Source organism: Electrophorus electricus, chromosome 4 (genome assembly GCF_013358815.1).
Source record: "Electrophorus electricus isolate fEleEle1 chromosome 4, fEleEle1.pri, whole genome shotgun sequence".
Lineage (NCBI taxonomy): Eukaryota > Metazoa > Chordata > Actinopteri > Gymnotiformes > Gymnotidae > Electrophorus > Electrophorus electricus.
This window is the reverse complement of record NC_049538.1, coordinates 23,677,001-23,696,605: the sequence shown is the minus strand read 5'-3', so window position 1 is coordinate 23,696,605 and position 19,605 is coordinate 23,677,001. Positions and strand designations below refer to the sequence as shown.

Genomic DNA, 19,605 nt, shown 5'->3' with positions numbered 1-19,605 from the left:
TGGTGTATATTTTATGCCTGGCTAAATGTGGGCTCTCAAGGCTGTGTTTGTGTATGAGAGCGTGCGTGCGTGTGTATGTCTGTGTTTGTGTGTCAGCGTGAGAGAAAGAGAGAAAGTGTAGATATATTTATGTGCGTGTGTTCATAAAGTTTAGCTTGGCACTACTGTTCTGTTGGTTTGTCTTATCTGTCTTCAGTCCTAGACTAATCCTTTGGTTTCTCTTGTGCCCAGACTTCCTCCTATTGTTCTCCCATAACGAGGGCAAGAACGGAACTCACACCATCTCTCTCCCTCTTTCCTATAAAATCACTTCTCCTGTTAAGTCCCTAGATATGTGAGACACCAGAGAACATAGAACCAGCACAGAGCAGTGCATTCCACTCAGAGAGAACAGGAACCAGGCACGAGACTCATATGCTAGACACATTCTGCGTGCTGCTGTTAAGGTACCTGCACTGTGTGTATTTGGGCTATTTCAAATTTTCTGTTTCATATAATTATATCATTCTTGCATACATTTGCTTGTCCGAGCAATTTATTATGATTGTCTAATGTCAATTTAGTGTTTAATTGTCTAATTGGGGTTTTGCATTCTGATGAACATTTTGATGATGTGGGTACATCCAGTTTGGTTTGATTTTGCTTTTATTTGAAAAACTGAAGAGTCTAACGATTTCCGTTTTGGCTACTAAAGTTAAAATTAGGTTTGTATTTACCTGTAGGCATAGTAATACTGAACTGCAATAATTCACAATTCACAAATCATTGGAAATACTCCAGAGGTACAATATTTTTTGTGTGATTATGGGGGGAGGGGTGGTTCTGTATCTGTTGAAATGATCATGTATTTTCAAATTGCTCAGAAATATGTTTATTGTTCCGAAAAGTGATTTGCATACCTGGACTATGTTGCAGTGAAGTGCATGCATAAATATTCAAAGTTCAGTTACAGTAGAAATTTTCTTTTCAGAGACTTGGAAAGGTAATTGTATTAGAAAAATAGGTTAGTGTTGACATTGCATTGTTTGATTACACTGCATGGCATTTAAGACAGGGTCACACCCTTATACTGACGCAGGGAAATGTTGATGCTTTTGATTAATGAAAGCTCTTAAGATGAATGTTTAATCAGCCCCTTCTCTCCACTTCTCTTGGTCCTGTGCTGATCAGATGGAAAGGCTACAGCTGAAAGGGTGGAATGTGTTCCCATGCCTTATCTTCCTCTATTTGGCAGGCAAGTGTTTTCCTGTTTGCGTGCCAATCCAGCGTGTTGTCTTCATTACTTTCATGTGCATTCTACATATACATGCACGTGCTGTATGTCAGTATGCACTTTGCACATCTACAATATTTTGCATTTATCAGCATTTGACAGACGCTCTTATGTGTGTGAATCAGTATGACCGTTTGTGTGTGTGCGCTCCTTTACCTCTAGGCTGTGTGTTAGTAGAGGGGACCAGTCGGTGTAGTCTGTTTGGCCGGCAGTACATACATACATTTGATGGCGTCATTTATGAGTTCCCTGGAGACTGTAGCTATATGCTGGCTGGAGACTGCCGTCGCAGAACCTTCTCAATATTGGGTAACTCTGACCCTCTTCCAATACTGGGTTTTCCTACAAAGCTCTGTTATGATCAGGAGATATGCAGAGGCAAATAAAACACCTTCCAGAACTGGCAGATACTTTTTATTTAAAAGTCACATGTTGAATGTATGTGTTTACTTGTGCAAAGGTGATTTCTCTCATGGCCAAAGGAAAGGAGTGACTCTCTTCATTGGAGAGGCTTTTGAGTTGCATCTATCTGTGGATGGAAGCCTGTCTCAAGGAGCAGAGAGGTAAAGAATGCTGGGTGAATACTGATATCTGCAGCACCTTCTGATGGCATATGTTTGTGCTTACAAATATGACATATTTGTTTGTGCATGTGCTTATAGATGTTCTGCATGATTTCACATGTGAATTCTGTGTGCATGTGTATGTGTGTGTGACAGGTTGCATTTGCCGTATGCCTCGAGCTCAGTGTTTGTGGGCTTCGAGTTGGGTAGCGTGCGGTTGTGGAGTGATGAGTTTGGTTTTTCCATTCGCATTGACCCTACACAAAACATTCAGCTCACCCTCACCAAACACCATAGTAACCATACTTGTGGTCTCTGCGGCAACTACAACTCTCTGCCTGATGATGACTATACTGCACAAGAAGGTGAGTGATTGTTCAGGGAAATGGGTGGGACAAGCTTCCCTAACTAACTAAACAAAGGGAAATTTCTATGTACTTTATCAGATCTTGAAATGTGTATGTGTATATGTGTGTATGTGTGTGTGTGTGTGTGTGTGTATGTGTGTGTGTGTGTGTGTGTGTGTGTGTGAGCCTGCTTTTTTCTAAATCTCTGTCTCTGAAAATTTTGGGAGTTGAAAGATCCTTTTAGCAACTTTAAAAAAAAAGATCACAAATTGTAATACAAAGAAGTTATTTTTGTGGATGTGGGTGCTTGTGTGTGTGCGCATGTGTTTGAGTAAATGTGTGACCTGTTGCAGGAATGAGCATGTATATGAGCATGTATATATGTATATATTGTGCGTGTGTCTAGGTTTTGTGACAGAGGACCCTTTTGACTTCGCCAACTCATGGGCCCTTAATGGGGCTTCAGAGCCATGTAAACACATAACCCCACCTTCTCAGACCTGTAACAGCACAGGTCCCTCAGTGAAAGTTAGTCAAAGTCCTTCATATGTTAATCATTTTACGTGACAATAAAACAGCCGATAAGCCATAAACAATAGACCTTTTGTCTCTTTTTATGGAACATTTACACAAATATCCATGAATTATACTTTTTTTTATGGCATGGCATCTTTTGTGTATTCTGTATGTGTGTATACATGTGTATTTGTATGTGTGTATGTGCATGTAGGATCGAATGTCTCAGTGTGAGGCTCTGCGAACGTCTGCAGTATTCCTTCGCTGTGCACACCTGGTGAATGTGGATGCATTTGTGGCAATGTGTGAGGCTGATGTGTGTCACTGTGGAAACAGTGAAGACTGTTTATGTCAGGCCCTGCTGGAATATGCACGTACCTGTGCTACCCATGGAGTTGTACTACATGACTGGCACACCCAGAGTCTGTGCAGTAAGTAGGACACACATACAAACACAGATACAAACAAATGCCATGTAGAAGATTGTAAAGAGATTGGGGGCTCTTGTGGATAAGCAATTTTAACGTGTGTGTGTGTGTTTGTAGCTCCAAAGTGTCCATTAGGAATGCAGTATAGCGCCTGTTCTCAGGCATGTTCCACATCCTGTCAGACACTGAACATCCAGGAAGTGTGCAGGGGCGATTGTGTGGACGGCTGTAGCTGTGCAGGTGAGTGGTTCTGCATTCTGCATTCCCCTCACACCAACACCCTTCTGGTCTTCTGGGCTTCACTTTGAATAAGCTCATTTCTTTTTCTAGTGAAAGGCTTATATGGTGTTATGACTGTGCCTGTTTGTGTGTGTGTGTGTGTGTGTGTGTGTGTGTGTTTGTGTCAGTGGGTAAGGTACTGGATGGAGATCGCTGTGTTGATGTCTCCCAGTGCTCATGTCAGCATACAGGGAAACGCTTCCCTCCTGGGTCTACTATCTCACAAGACTGCAACACATGGTAGGACTGCAGAAACACACACACACACACACACACACACACACACACACACACACACATTCAAGTATATACACTACTACATCATGTACTATTGTTAATTCCAGTGTGTGTCGCCATGGATCTTGGGAGTGCACAAATGAGCAATGCCCAGGTGAGGATTCACTCAAATCCTGCTCATACCCTGGCGATATAGTGATAGCAATGATACAATCCAGTGAAATACAGAGCAAATCAATAGTAAATAAAGAAGACAAACTTCAGTAAGAGTTGCCCTTGGAGTGTAACGCAGACCAGCAGAGGTTCATACACACATGCATGCACACACACACAACAAACATGCTGATTGTCTTGCTGTTTCTATCTGCAGGCGAGTGTTTGGTAGCAGGACAATCCCACTTTAAAAGCTTTGATAATAAGTTCTTCACCTTCAGTGGCTTCTGTCAGTATCTGCTGGCAAAGGATTGTCAAACCAACCTGTTCTCTGCTATTATTGAGACTGTACAGGTACAGTTAAATCTTCCAAGTGTATACATTTACATTTGTACCTGCAATGATGTTCCACGTATTAGTATGTGCTTGACTTTGTGTGTGTTTTTGTGTATATTAATACCAGTGTGCAGATGACCAGGATGCTGTGTGCACACGTTCAGTCACACTTAAGTTCCATGATATGGCCAGTCAGACAATTAGGCTAAAGCATGGGGGTGTGGTCTCCGTGGATGGCATGGATGTTCAAATGCCTTTGGTCAAAGGTCTGTGAAATCACATTCCAAGGGCACAACAAAATTATGCTTATTCAAGTGTAATACTAATATGTGTATGTGTGTGTGTATGTGTATGTGTGTGTGTGTATGTGTGTGTGTGTGTGTGTGTGTGTGTAGGAATACTGAGAATCCAGAACACTGTGTTGTCCTCTGTGAGGCTGATCTATGGAAATGATCTTCAGGTGGACTGGAACGGCCATGGACGAGTGCTGCTCAGGGTGAGTGAGTGTGTGGGTATGTGAAGCTACGTGTGGCTCAGTGCTCATCGTCTTAAAAAAATCGTTTTAATCTTTCTAAATATAACCTAATATAAGTAATTTGTAATTTAATGATGTCATATTTCAACAACTATTCAGTGAAAACGTATCTTCAGTGAGGACTTTCTTTCTCCAAACAAATTTTTGTATGTGTGTATTTTTATAGCTTAGCCCAGTGTATGCAGGAAAAACCTGTGGTCTGTGCGGTAACTATAATGGTAACCAAGGCGATGATTTCCTGACGGCGAGTGGTCTGGTTGAGACACGAGTGGAGGGTTTTGGAAATGCGTGGAAGATGAATGCAGAGTGTGAAAATATTCAAAAACAGCCCACTGATCCCTGTAGCTTAAACCCAAAGAGAGGTACACACACACACACACACACACACACACACACACACACACACACACACACACACACACACACACACATGCTTGCACATACACACACACACACGTCCACCCACCAACCCACCCACATGCAAATATATGTATCCAAGTCCAATCCACAATACTCAAAACACGAATCATATTGTATGTAAGGGGGGGTTCAGACTCGCTAGCAGTGCAGCTCTAATATGAGGACAAGGTGGAGGAGACAGAACCACATGGGACTTTGCATGTACAAGGATAGAAAATGCATGATGTCATGTCTGGCAGATGTGTTCACATCCCTCATTTAAACACTAGGTGGCAGCAGATCTATACACACTTTAGTCTGTGTTTGTGTATGTGTGTGTGTGTGTGTGTGTGCATAAACAGTGCGCTTTGCAGAGGAGGCGTGTGAGGTGCTGTTGTCTGTGAAGTTTGAGCCATGTCATCGTGAGGTAAACCCCAGCCCGTTTGTGAAGAACTGTCGTTATGATGTGTGCTCCTGCTCTGATGGCCACAAGTGCCTGTGTGACGCTGTGAGCACCTACGCAACTGCCTGTTCTTCTCGGGGAGTGCTCATCAACTGGAGGGGACAGGGATACTGTGGTAACACACTTACTCTAACACACACATACACATATGTTGAATTTTCTAACATGAAATCTCCTGTCACCTTTATTCTTCTCTTTTTGTATAACCTCTTTTGTAAAACTCGTATTACTTTTAGAAAATTTCATTCAAGAATGCCTTAAGGAAAATCTGTGCTTTCAACCACACGCTTCTATATACATTTGTGTGTGTGGATGTGTGTCTGTGTGTGTGAGCAGAACTGAGTTGTCCAGGTGGCCAGGTGTATGAGGTGTGGGAGTGTGTGTAACCAGACGTGTCGGTCTCTGTCGCTGCCGGACAGCGAGTGTCGCAGTGTGTGTGAGGAGGGCTGTTTCTGTCCTCGAGGACTATATTTGAGTGACACAGGAGAGTGTGTGTCACCAGAGCAGTGCTCCTGTCACTATGATGGTGAAATCTACCAGCCCAATGACATGTTTGCTGATCACCATTCTATCTGGTCAGTCCTACACACGCACAAACATGCACATAAACCTTAGACTACAAATCACTTTCAATAGTGAATCAATACTGGCAATTACTCGGCTTAATCTAGGCCCAGGAAACCAGCCCTCAGTATCAAAGACCAATGCATTTCTGACATTTTGTGTATTTCTACTCATTTGTGGTGTATGTTTGTATGGATGTGTGTATATGTACATGTATCCATGTGTGTATCTGTGTGTTGTAGTTACTGTGAGAGTGGCTCCATGCACTGCAGCTCCAGTGATCAGCCAACATATATGTTATCTGATCTCTTCTTTGATGAGCCTCTCCCTTCCAGAGGTATACCCACACACAATTGCTCTGGAAATTAGGACATGCTTTCATCTTAAAATACAAAATGTGCGCAGTTGCCCTAAAAATGGGAACTGTTGTTGTAAATCCTTTTGGAACTTTTTCAAGAAGATGACTGAACCATATCAGTCACAGTGCTGTGCATTGCTCTTTTTCAAAAGTATCAGTCAGATGTGGAAATGGTGACCTTTCTTTCCTGAATGTGTGTGTGTGTGTGTGTGTGTGTGTGTGTGTGTGTGTGTGTGTGTGTATACAGAGCGGCGCTCTCTCTCCTGCACCACACCACTGCAGTTGTTGAAGTGTAAGAGTGTGAGGGATCTGGGTATAGAATGTGCTAGAACGTGCCAGAACTTAGACCTTGAGTGTGTGAGCCAGGGCTGTATCTCGGGTTGTGTGTGCCCTCCTGGGACGGTATGTGCATACATGTGTCAGTGCTTTTTTTTTTTTCCCCCCAATATATCATTTCTTAACATCATATTAACAAACTGATACCACATAGTTGGATGGGATTTAAATGGGTTTTTATCGAGTTTACTGATTGTCTACAGGTTCGTTATAGAAGAGAATGCCTTCCTCCAGACCAGTGCCCCTGTTTCCATAACAACCACCCCTATGCTCCTGGACAGAGCATTAATGTAGAGTGCAACACCTGGTAATCACCCTTGCAAAGTGCTCTACAGGTTTAAATGTGATTAGTATGCTGTTGTGATAAAGTGATATAAGAATTTCCTCTTAGTGTGGTGTTGCTGTGCTCCCCCAGTGTGTGTGCCGGTCGGCAGTGGAACTGTACTCAGCAAGCCTGTGACGGTGTGTGCCAGACAATAGGAGAGTCCCACTACCTCAGCTTTGATCGACTCAAGTTTTCATTCCCAGGACCCTGTCAGTATGTCCTTGCTCAGGTTAGTCATATAATACACCCCTCACCCCTTCTCCCCCCATTCTTTCTGTCTCTCATTCTTTCCTTTACTCCCGCTATCCTTATCAATGTCCTTTTCTCTCTCTCTCTTGCTCTGTTTTATTACACTATTCTTTCTCTCTCTCAATGTCTGTCTCTCTGTGTATTTGTGTAGGATTACTGTAATGGTTTGGATGGCACATTTCGAGTGCTGGTGGAGAGCTCCTGTGGGGTTGCTGGCCAGCGCTGCACTAAGGCTATCACTGTGCTCTACATGGGAGGACAGATCATCATGGAGCATGGAGAGGTCTGGAATACACACACACACACACACACATATGCACACACACACACACACACACACACACACACACACACACACAGGTGCACACACACACACACACACACAGGTGCACACACACACATGCGCACACACGCACACATGCTCACGCACACGCACGCATACGCACATGCACACACACCCACACACACACACACACACACACGCACACATGAACTCACACACACATGAACACATACACGTGCACACACACACGCACACGCACATGCACATATGCACACACACTCTTTCTATTTTTCAGCTCTTTCTAAACACTTTCATCATAACACTGTGTGTTTATAGGTGAAGATGAATAGGCCGGTGATGAAGGAGACAGATGTTGAGATTGTACGCTCAGGTCTTTATTACATCGTTCTCCTAGGAAAACACATTTCTCTCACCTGGGACACTGGCACTCGTATTATACTGAAGATAAACAGCAAATACAGGGTACAACACACACACACAGTTCAAATCATCTCATTCTCTGTATTGCCCTTTGATGTTGTGCACTAAACAAGATCGAAGAGAATTTGATTATGCTGAAATGTATGTTTGGTTTAGGGAAGATTGTGTGGTCTGTGTGGAAACTTTGATGGTAATCAAAACAACGACCTACTGAGCAGTAACAATCAGATGGAGGTGGACCCTGTAGACTTTGGAAACTCCTGGAAGGTCCAGCTGAGCTGTGCTGATGCTGTCCAGGTGACTGAGTGCACACTGCATGTTGCCCCAGACAGCTAAAGCCCTCTGTAAATGCTCTTCACGCAAATACTTTTAATTTTTATTTGTGTGTGTGTGTGTGTGTGTGTGTGTGTGTGTGTGTGTAGCTGCCGTCTCCATGCAGTACCGATGTGGTAAAACTGGTGGCAGTGGAACAGTCATGCCACGTGCTCACCAGCGCACCTTTCAAGGAATGCAACAGTATGGTGAGTACCATTCACAGCAGTGAATGTCTGTCACCCAGCACTTAATCTCAGAGTTATCCCTCTGTCACGACCCCTGTGGATCTCAGGTGGACCCAGAACCATACTGGGAGATCTGCACTCACGACACCTGCTTGTGTCCATCGGTGGGCGACTGCACATGTTTGTGTGACGCTGTCGCAGCCTATGCTCACGAATGTGCCCAGAGGGGAGTGGTTGTAGAGTGGAGGTCCAACGACCTGTGCCGTGAGTGCACCACCACACTGCACCAGGCTCTGCACTTTTGTTCTCTACTTTACTTTCCTGCACACAGAAAAAGGCATGATACAAGGATACAGCGTTTGTGTATGCTCATGACATGAATAACACAGCAGGTTTATATGTGTGTGAACTTGTGTGTGTGTGTTGCAGCTATAAGCTGTGAGAAGCTGAATAAGGATGCAGGACAGGAGTGTGAGTGGCGTTTTAATGCCTGTGCTAGTAATTGTCCTATAACATGCCAGCACCCAGAGCCCTTGAACTGCCCACATACTTGCCTAGAGGGCTGCCATGCCTTCTGCCCACCAGGTAACGCAAAGATAAACACACACACAAAATAACATGTAGCGTACCAATAGATGTGTACACACCTGAATAATATAATCACTGCATTTTATCTGCATTATCACTTTCTACATCAGGCCAGGTCTTAGATGAAGTTTTGAGACGCTGTGTGGAACCATCTCAGTGCCAGGTGTGCATGCACAATGGAGAACGAATTTCCCATGGAAAGCAGATCATTTTGAATCATGATGACCCCCATCTTTGTCAGATATGGTATGTCCCATAATTTATGAACAAGATCGTGGGTCTTTTGGTAAACCTGTAGCTAAGTGTGCATGCGTTGTGTATTTTCACTTGTATTTCAGCTACTGTGAGGAAAACAGTTTGAATTGTGGTCCATGCCCGTCCCCTGGTCCCACGTCCACACCAACCCCAACCATTGTACATACCACGCCTATGCCCGTCCCCTTCTCCACGGCAGTTCCTGAGGATGCCTGTGATAGAGCAATGGATCTGGCCTTCCTGGTGGACGGCTCCTCCTCTCTCAAAGAGGAAGACTTTGGCTTGGTCAAGAGCTTCATCTTGGGTGTGGTGGAGCGCTTCCGGATGGGTTCGGCGCACACTCGGGCCACGGTGCTTCTTTTCCACTCAGGAGTGAAAAGCTACGACATGCAGGTGCAGAAGTGGATTTTCCGAAAAATGGTGCATGACATGCACTACAGTGGCGGCGACGTAGCCTTCATGGACGAGGCCTTCAAGTACCTGTCTGTGTATATCTATGACAAGAACAAGCGTGCACATGCAGGCCGTGTTGCCATCATGCTGACAGCCAGCATGAACCCGCGGCCCATGCGCACCACCCAGCGTCTGCTGAGGAAGAAAGACATCACCGTCCTCACCATCGCCCTTGGACCTGATGTCAGCATGGCGCAGGTGAATGACATCACCAAGTCAACGCCCAGTAGTCGAGCATATGTGCTGAGCAGTGTGGCCGAGCTGGAGAACCGTGCTCTGGAAATCACAGATTATCTCTGCACACTGGGCATGGACCCCGAAATACCTAAGAAACCCTCCACCTCAAAACCCTCCATGACAACCACCACCACGACCATTGCAACAACGATACCTATTACAGAGGATGTCAAGCCATTTGCTGCTACCATTCCACCTACAGCTGCTGTCCTGACTGCATTTCCCAGCACCTTCAGCCCTGGAAATACTCTTTCTCCTCCTATAGTGACGATGCATGACATTACCTTCCTGCTAGAGGGGTCAGACAGAGTCGGGGAAGAAGGCTTTAACCAGACACGAGACGCGCTCATCAACGTTGTGGCATCCCTTGGACAGGAGGAGATGAAGCACCTGCGAATCACAGTGATACAATACTCTCTCACTGTCTCTGTCGAGCTTAGTCGAATGGAGTTGCAGCACAAGGAGCTCTTACTGCGCCGAATGCAACAAATCCGCTGGGGAGGCGGGGCCCAGGTGAACACGGGGCATGCCATTCGCTCCCTCTATGAGTCCATTACTACAGAGAGGCCGGATCACTCTCCTGACCAGATGGTGTTCCTCATAACTCAGAGCCCACCTACTGATGTGATTCAGAGGCCATCCAGCTCCACCCACATGCAGGTGTTCCCTGTTGGGATTGGTCCTTATGTGCATGAGATGGATCTGGAGCCACTTAGTTTCCCACATGCTCCTATAATGTTGAAGACTACTGAGCAGCTGCACTCACTGGGCCCACTTCTGGTTAATATCAGTAGGACACAGAAAAGGCCAGTCATACCTACCCTACCTCCTAGAGCAACACTGCCCTCTTCAGGTCAGATGACACAGTCAATCATTTTTTCTGTCCTGTAATCCACATGATATTTTTGATTTTCTGTTTTTCCTGTTCTCCCATCCTGAGCTACCTTAGGTGAATAAGTGTGTGTGTGTGTGTGTGTGTGTGTGTGTGTGTGTGCGTGATTCAGTGCCCTGCTCTAAGGCTATGGATGTGATCTTTTTGCTGAGAACAGCTTTTATTAATCAGTTTGAGGACCTGAAAACATTTGTGAGATCTTTCATAAAGAGTGCTAACATTGGTAAGTGTGATTTTTGATTTATGATTTTTTTTCTCTTAATTTTAGTGCATGCACAAAAATACACCATACTATAGTATACATCATGCTATGCTATGTTTTTCAGTGTTTCTGTGAACACATTTTTTGTGTGTTTCAGGCCATAATGAGACTCAGGTAGCAGTGGTAGTATATGGAGCGAAGCCAGTGGAGGTTGTATCCTTCAGAGATAAACAAAATGTAGAAAACCTTCTTCAAATGATAAACAAATTAGACAGCAAGACAGACAATGAAGCACGATTGGGTACCTACCCCACAAACATGAATTTGCTCTCTCACTATATATATATATATATATATATATATATATATATATATATATATATATACGTTTTTTGTAAATGTAAAAACACTAAGTTGGTGGGTTTTTATTGTTGTAGGTGCTGCATTACGATCAGCTGTTCAAACATCAATTTCCTCCACAAGTGGGGGTAGGATGGGTGTAGCCAAGCTTGTTGTGATGCTGGTGATTGATAGGTCAACTGACTCAGTGCGGGAACCTGCAAATGAAGCTATTACTGCTGGTGGGTCACATCATTATGAGATTTAGATTATGTACTTTGTACTCATGCTGTCACGTATTCTAACATGACAGTAACTTAATTGTTAATATGTGTTTTGTGATCAGGTGTTTCGGTGTTTCCCATTGGGGTGGGTGAGCTGTATGACCAGACTGAACTGAGCATGCTCGCAGGTCCACATGCACAGGACAATGTTATACACCTGAGTAGCACAAATGACCTGCTCTCTATGCTTACCCAGGACCACTCATTCATTGACAAACTCTGCAGAGGTAAACCCCAAACAGATGCTCACTCACATGCGCATACAGACACACATGCATGCACATACACACACACACACACACCATTGCTAGGCATGGAATATTAATAATGGCATTGATGGAGATGATGATGTCTCTCAGTGGGTCCTCCCGGGCTGTGTATTGATGACGAGGGAAAAGAGAGACAGGTGAGCTTTGGAATGATACGAGAATCCCATTACCCATGATTCTCTCTTCATTTCTTCCTTTAAACACTTCTAATCCCTTGACAACTAAACTTTGTGTGCCTTTCTTGCTAACAAAAACCATCAGTACATTGAGCTTCAAGCACCTTTATGCTAGCACTGCCCACATCAAAACACCAAATCCATCAATTCTACTTAAAGAACTTGATTTCATCATGATCAGAAATTTAACACTGCCCCAAGACTTCGGTGCTCTAATCACTCCACAGCTCTGAAAGTGTCACTCCATACACTGTGTATAATATGGATAAATAACAATGATATATGAACTGATGTATTCATGTGGCTGTGTGTTTGTGTGTGTATGCATGTGCGTTTGTATGTGTGTGTGTGCGTGTTAGCCTGGTGAGACGTGGTTCCTGGCAGATGGCTGCCACTCGCTGCTGTGTAACCCATCAGGAGAGGTGACTCTGCAGAGTCACATGGTCAACTGTGAGAGGATGGAGCCTCCAGCCTGCCAAAACAACCTCATAGCCCTCAAGGTTCATCAGACCTGCGGCTGCACCTGGGCCTGCCCTTGTGAGATGACACACACAAGCACACATATACATATGTGTGTGACAACACACACACCCTAACCTAAACCCATTAACCAAAAATGAAGTGTCAAGGTCCTGACAAGGTAGGCTTGAATGTCTCTGGTAGGCTTAGTTTCCTATATTGGTTTCCTTGCCCACCCCCCACATGCAGACACACACACATATAATTATTTAAAAGTACAAATACACGAACATATATGCACACATGCTTTGCAAAGATCTATGTACTCCGATTAATGACCTCTCCTCCTGTAGGTATTTGCATGGGCAGCTCTACCAGTCATGTGGTGACATTTGGTGGCGTGGCTGTGAAGCTGAAAAGTGCCTGCTCGTATCTGCTGCTTCGCTCTGGAGGGGCTGAGCTTGTGTTACACACAACACCCTGTAAGGGCTTGCCCAATCAAGTCTGCATGGAGAGCTTGGAGCTGAGAGAGGGCGAGACTAGTATTGTGTTAAGAGATGATATGAAGGTAAAAGTGATGAAGAGGTGCCAAATTACTATGACAGTCACTACAGCTCTCCTTGATAATCAGCCGCATAATGAACCACAGCGACAATATGTGTGTGTATGTGTTTGGGGGTGTTTGTGTGGTGTAGGTAGCAGTAAATGGTGTGGCTACTGCAGTACCCTTCAGACAGGGAGGAGTGGCTGTCACTCAGATTGGAGCTCTGTTGCACCAGCTGCGGTCAGAGAGGCATGGGTTCACCCTCACCTTCACTCCCCATAGCAATGAGTTTACCATCAGCCTGGACCTCTCCATGATGACAAACACCACCGGCATCTGTGGTACATGCACTCTCTTTAGCTGTTACACTGTTGCACTGTTATTCACCAGGGTCTGAGCTTTAGAGGCAAGAAGGCTCTTTATTTGTCTCTCTCTCTCTCTGTCTCTCACTTTCTCTCCCTCTGTCAGGTTCCTGCTCTGATCAGACAGACCAGTTGCTTCCCGATGGCTCTGTGGCTGATAACCAGGATGTGTTTCTGCGAGCGTGGGCCCTGGGCGAGTGTGTATCCATAGTGCGGGAGCCTGAGTGGTGTGAGGCGGGTGGGGCAGAGGCCTGCGAAATGCTGTCTTCTCCAGTGTTTGCCCTGTGCCATGCTGTTGTGCCCCTGCAGGACTACATGAGCATGTGCCGTCAGGCCGCCTGCCATCCTGCTGCTGTCTGTGACCTCCTTGCTGTCTACAGCAGCATGTGTAGACAGCAGGGTGTGTGCATCAACTGGAGGAAATCCAACCTATGCCGTGAGTCTCATTTACCTGTACGCACACATATATATATATATTAAATTGCCCTATATAAACTCAAAAGACAAATTTGTGTGAATTCTGCAATAATTTTAAGATATAGCAACAACTTTAATGTAAAGTAGTACAGATATAAGAACTTGGGTTTGTGTGTGTGTTCATGTTTGTGAGCCCATGTTGCACGTGTTTTTGTGTTCAGCCATGCCATGCCCTAGCACTATGGAATACGACGCATGTCGAACTGGCTGTGTGGAGCAGTGTGGGCGCGGCAGGCAAGTACTGGGTGATGTGGATGCGACGGATGATGGGCAGTGGAACAGAACCCAGTGCTGGAACACCCCCACTGAGGGCTGCTTCTGCCCCTCTGGCACGCTGCTCCGTGGGGACGAGTGTGTCAGCAGGGAAGCTTGCAGCCAGTGTGTGGACCAACACGGACTCTCTCACCAGGTGCACAGTTGCACACACAAAGATACTTTAACTAACTTGAAAGCCAGCGCATGTGTGAATACATCACCCTTATGTGTTACACTGTGGTTATGCTTCTCCTGTTACTTTTTTTTCTGTTACTATTTCTAAACCACTGGCTGTTGTAATCTCTAAGACATAAAATGTTGCCTTATGATACTTATATCACTAGTTTTCTGTGTATAGTTCTGATGTCTTTGTATGCATCTCCCTCTACGTGTGCGTGCATGCGTGTGCGTGTGTGTGTAATTCACAGTTTATGGAGACGTGGATCTCTGATGACAACCCATGCTTGCTGTGTGTCTGTCTGGATCAGCAGCGTATCAACTGCACAGCCATGCCTTGTATTAATGCTAAACGTGAGAACGATGCACAGTGCCAGTCTCTGCATCTCTCGTCTTCCTCTTTCTCTATGCCTGCATCTCTTCCTGTTCCCCGTTCTTTCATTTCTCCCTTTCCCCCTCTTCCTATTGGCTTTTTGCTGTATGCCCAAGCAGCCTAATTATTTGAAGTAATTCCTCAGTATTGTGCGTATGTCGTCATGGTAACTGTTGCCATGTTGCAGCCCCTCAGTGTGGAAAGTGTGAGATTCTTCTGGAGAAGAAGCAGTCTACGTGCTGCCCTGAGTATGAATGTGGTAAGTGCACACTACACAACATCGCGTCTCTGCAAATGACAGTCCTCCAAGGCCAGTGGAATGTGTTTTGATAATGTTTGGATGTTTGTGTGTTGTTGCAGTGTGTGACACTGTGAACTGTATTATGGCTAGTCCGCCACAATGTGAAAATGGTCTCAGTTCAGTACTCACAAACCCTGGGGTGTGTGCACCAGTTTATCAATGTGGTGAGTCCAAATGAGCATCAACTGTGCACACAGTCTCTCACCAGCAAACACACACACACACAAGCTTTGACATTCTCATTCACAGCCATCTCTCTCTTTCAGTCTGTAAAAAAGAGGAATGCTCGGCAACCAAACCCTCTTGCCCTGTCCACAAAAAACTGTCCATCAAACAGACACAGTGCTGTGATTTATACGAATGCATGTGCGACTGTCAGAACTCCAGTCGAGTTTGTCCCACTGGTTACATCACCAAGGAACTCACCGATGACTGTGGCTGTGTTGACATCACATGCCTCCCTGATAAGGTGGGCTGTGTGTTATGTGAGTTTATGTTGTTCATGTATGCATGTCTTTATCGGGTGATGTCTTTATGTACATACAAACTGTACGTACAATTTGTAGAACATTTTCATGACTGTGGTACATTTAAGGAAAAACAGGAGAACCCTATATTGTTAGGTCCAGCAAAATGCATTTATTTATTTATTTATTTTTACAAAATATTGTATTTATTATGTGTATTTCTGTGTGTATGCAGGTATGTGTGGTTCAGGGAGTGGTGTATCAGATGGGCAGGAGATGGGAGGAGAAGTGTAAGGTATGTACGTGCACAGAGAAGACAGACCAAGCAACGGGCCTACACCTAGTGCAGTGTGTGGATCCTGTCTGCAACCAGATCTGTCCACTGGTATGTTCTGGACTGCTCTTTCACTTCTGCCAAGACATCAGTGCATGCCTAGTAGATTGTGCATTATTTGCCCAGGAATCCTATTGGGTAAACATGCATGTGTGTTTGGGAGCAGGGCACCATCTACTCTCACTCGGAGGGGACATGTTGTGGTCACTGCCGTAGGTCCAGCTGCGTAGAGGAGGACACAGTGCATGGAGGACATCTGCGAGCGGTGAGTGTGCTCGATTTTGTGTGTGTGTGTGTTTGTGTGTGTGTGTGTGACTGGTAGCTGGGTACAGGTCAAAATGTATTTACACTTTAAATATACATGTTTCCCTGCAGGTAGGAGAGCAATGGGTGTCTCCAGAGAATCAGTGTTTGTTGATGGAGTGTGTGCAGGTTAATGAGGAAGTCTTCATCCAGCACACTAATGTGTCATGCCACCTAAAGGACACACCCAGCTGCCCATTGGGAACGGAGTTGCAATGCAATACAATTGAAAGCTGCTGCCCTGCCTGCCACTGTGGTACACTTAAACACCACACACACACACACACAATCAAACAAACACTCACACACATGCATGCACAAAAAACATGCACATATATGCATGCACAAACACACTGATGCACATATACTTTTACATTATGGTGGATGACAGAAAATGTTGTTTTTTTTTTAGCACCTGTGGATGCATGTGTATTGAATCATACACTCATTGGGGTAAGGACTGTGAGCACACTTGTAAACATAAAATACTTTGTAGTGTATGGATAATACCACATTTAGTCTGTATGTGTGTATCTGTGTGTAGGCAGGAGAAAGAGTGATGGTGGATGCATGTACACACTGCAAGTGTACGGAACAGCAGGGGAAATATCACTTGACCTGTAGAAAGTTGGGCTGCAGTCCCTGCTCAGAGGTAACCACTCTTCTAAACAATATTATCATGACAAATATATAGGTGTATATTGGACAGCAATAAGGAAATACTGTGTGTGCTTGTGTATTTCAGGGTTACATTCTAGAGCCAGTGCCAGGGTCTTGCTGTGGCCGTTGTGTAGCATCTGCCTGTTTCACCCAACAATCTGATGGGCAATTAATCAATGTGCCGGTAATTCACACACAATCACACACCCACTCACACCAACACACACACACTAATGTGCTCATACACATACATACATATACAAACATGTATACGCACACACACAGTGACAGATTAGAATAGCAACAAAAGTCAAATCATAAAGCTAGGCCAGAAACAAACTCTGTCTCTCACAGAGAGTATAGTGATAGGATAATAAACAGGAATTCCATAAAATAATAAAATACTGTTGCATCGTTAATAAAATGCATTTATATGCCTGTGCACTTTACTGGACAAGATTCTGACAAATTGCATCTGCATGCATGTGTATATTGGCATATGCATGTATTGTTGTATGTTTGTGTGTGTGTGTGTGTGTGTGTGTGTGTGTGTGTGTACTTTAGGTTAATAGTACACATGAAGATGGCTGCAGCAAACACACCTGCAGTGTAAATGAGCATGGAGAGCTTGTGCTGGAGACTGCTGTGACCATCTGTCCTCCGCTGGACAGAGAGCACTGCCTGCAACATGGGGTGCATATCCTTCACACACTCACAGACATGCGCGCGCGCGCGCACGCACACACACACACACACACACACATTTATTCATTCACATTTTTTTGCTCTTGATTCTTGCACCCTGATGACACAGGAACACTTCAAGAAGTGTTCGTTGGATTCTATGACAAGATATTAAGGAATGGGTTTTGAAAACTAAATGAACTGTTACTCTCTTTGTGCACAGGGCAAAATAAGTCAGATAGGCCAGAGCTGCTGTGAGATGTGTGAGTATGAGGACAAACTTATTCGCTTAAAAATTCTGAGCTGACATGTGAAGTTTGTGAGATGTGCATATATATCCATGTAGGTACTGAGCCACCGTGCAGAAGGACAGTGGGTTTGCTGCAATACATCATGGTGGATGGCTGCCAATCAGATGAAAAACTACAGATCAGCAACTGTGAGGTAAGATGCACTGGGCTTGTTACCCCATGGTTGGACAACTTTGGTGCAGCATGCAGAAATCTGACCTCAGGTTCACAGTAAGGCACAATTTTCTAATTACTATTTGTGCTTCTCTTTCTCTTCTTGAAATACGTATACACAGGGGCGGTGTACCAGTAAGGCTGTTTATTCTCTGGAAAAGAACCGTGTGGAAAGTGAATGTGTGTGTTGTGTTGCCACAGGGACTCTGCCCCTGACTGTTTCTCTGCAGTGTCCTAATGGCACACACATACCTCACCAAGTCCTTACCGTCACTGGCTGTGACTGCCAAGCCCACGCTTGCTCTACTGAATGAAAATATGTTTAATATCACAAACACGCACACAAAAACAAATAAAACTCACTATGGGCACACATACATACAACAAATACACACTTAATGTCTGTAAAACAGTTTTACTCACACACAGGACACGGTCGTCCTTATGCGTGCTCTTATGCTTATACCGTATCTGTGTATATGTCATGTCACTCCTTCTTAAAAATGTACTTAAAGAAACAATAAATCATATTGTCATAAATCAACATCTAAGCAATACACTATCTGCATTTGCATTTCTGGTTGATTGTAATTATTTTTTATTTTTCTTTTTAATTTATTCTTTTCTTGGGAATAGGAACTATGTAGCTTCTATAGCTAATCTGGCTTAGAGCAAGTGGTTCTTTCAGGGTTCAGAGAACAGAGACAGAGTCGATTGCCAGGAAAACAAACATAGTTTAACATCACAGGGGTAATCCAAAGAGGTGTCACAAAACAGGCAGAGGTCAAATCCAGGTAGCAGATGACAAATATATTTGAGCCAAAATGGGAGCAGGAAGAGAGCAAAAACCAGAAGGACAAGGAAAAGTAAAAACAAACAACAAAAAAACAAACAGAAAGACCAAACAACAATAGACAAAGATAACTGCTCAGTAAACAGATGACCTTGCACAGACTAGACTTCATACAGACTAACAGAACATCTTATATAAGGAAACACAAAGGGGAAAACAAGACTCAGGTGAAACTAATAATCAGTGGACTGGGAACAAACAGGAGTATGTGGGTAATGTAGTCCAAGTAGGCTAGGACCGTTTGGAATGCATGACGGGTCCAATGCATGATAAAACCAAGGTGAAGTATTTGATTCCCAGGGAGCACTTCTCCCTGTAAATCTGCAAGTCTGATAAGAGTATCTGCCGAATGCAGTAAAATACACTGACAGTAGCACATAAACACATATGCATCAGTGAAAGGTAACATTAACTTTGAGCGACCAGAGCTATACCCCTTATCATTTATCCTTTATACTTCAGAATGACATCACCCTATAATTCCACCTATGGTCAGTCTCATTGTTCTAGCCTGTCTTTTTAAATGTAATTTATACGAACTCCAAAATGTACTAATTTCGCATGTGCTTCCTATTACTACTGTGACTAGTAATACAGTGTTAAATATTTATA

At 44.2% G+C, this 19,605-nt stretch overlaps 1 protein-coding gene across 1 annotated transcript; it reads left to right on the top strand.

Annotated features, from left to right (window-relative positions):
• Positions 1-328: 328 nt before the first annotated feature.
• vwf (von Willebrand factor) lies at positions 329-18,714 on the top strand. Its single transcript, XM_027015119.2, is given in 53 exon segments — positions 329-446; positions 1,171-1,234; positions 1,436-1,582; positions 1,734-1,836; positions 1,993-2,201; positions 2,590-2,711; positions 2,914-3,130; positions 3,245-3,367; positions 3,535-3,646; positions 3,751-3,797; positions 4,014-4,150; positions 4,260-4,398; positions 4,528-4,628; positions 4,834-5,029; positions 5,429-5,644; positions 5,866-5,896; positions 5,898-6,104; positions 6,336-6,430; positions 6,699-6,853; positions 6,991-7,094; positions 7,203-7,341; positions 7,513-7,644; positions 7,981-8,127; positions 8,242-8,382; positions 8,508-8,606; positions 8,693-8,849; positions 9,015-9,170; positions 9,284-9,419; positions 9,512-10,971; positions 11,123-11,233; positions 11,370-11,513; positions 11,650-11,793; positions 11,898-12,062; positions 12,195-12,241; positions 12,640-12,817; positions 13,093-13,307; positions 13,435-13,624; positions 13,752-14,081; positions 14,284-14,531; positions 14,806-14,908; positions 15,115-15,186; positions 15,288-15,392; positions 15,495-15,697; positions 15,931-16,080; positions 16,196-16,294; positions 16,405-16,588; positions 16,745-16,785; positions 16,877-16,984; positions 17,078-17,176; positions 17,557-17,685; positions 17,900-17,939; positions 18,023-18,120; positions 18,263-18,714. Coding segments are annotated over 52 exon segments (8,487 nt in total). The 5' UTR covers positions 329-446; the 3' UTR covers positions 18,455-18,714.
• Positions 18,715-19,605: the final 891 nt, after the last annotated feature.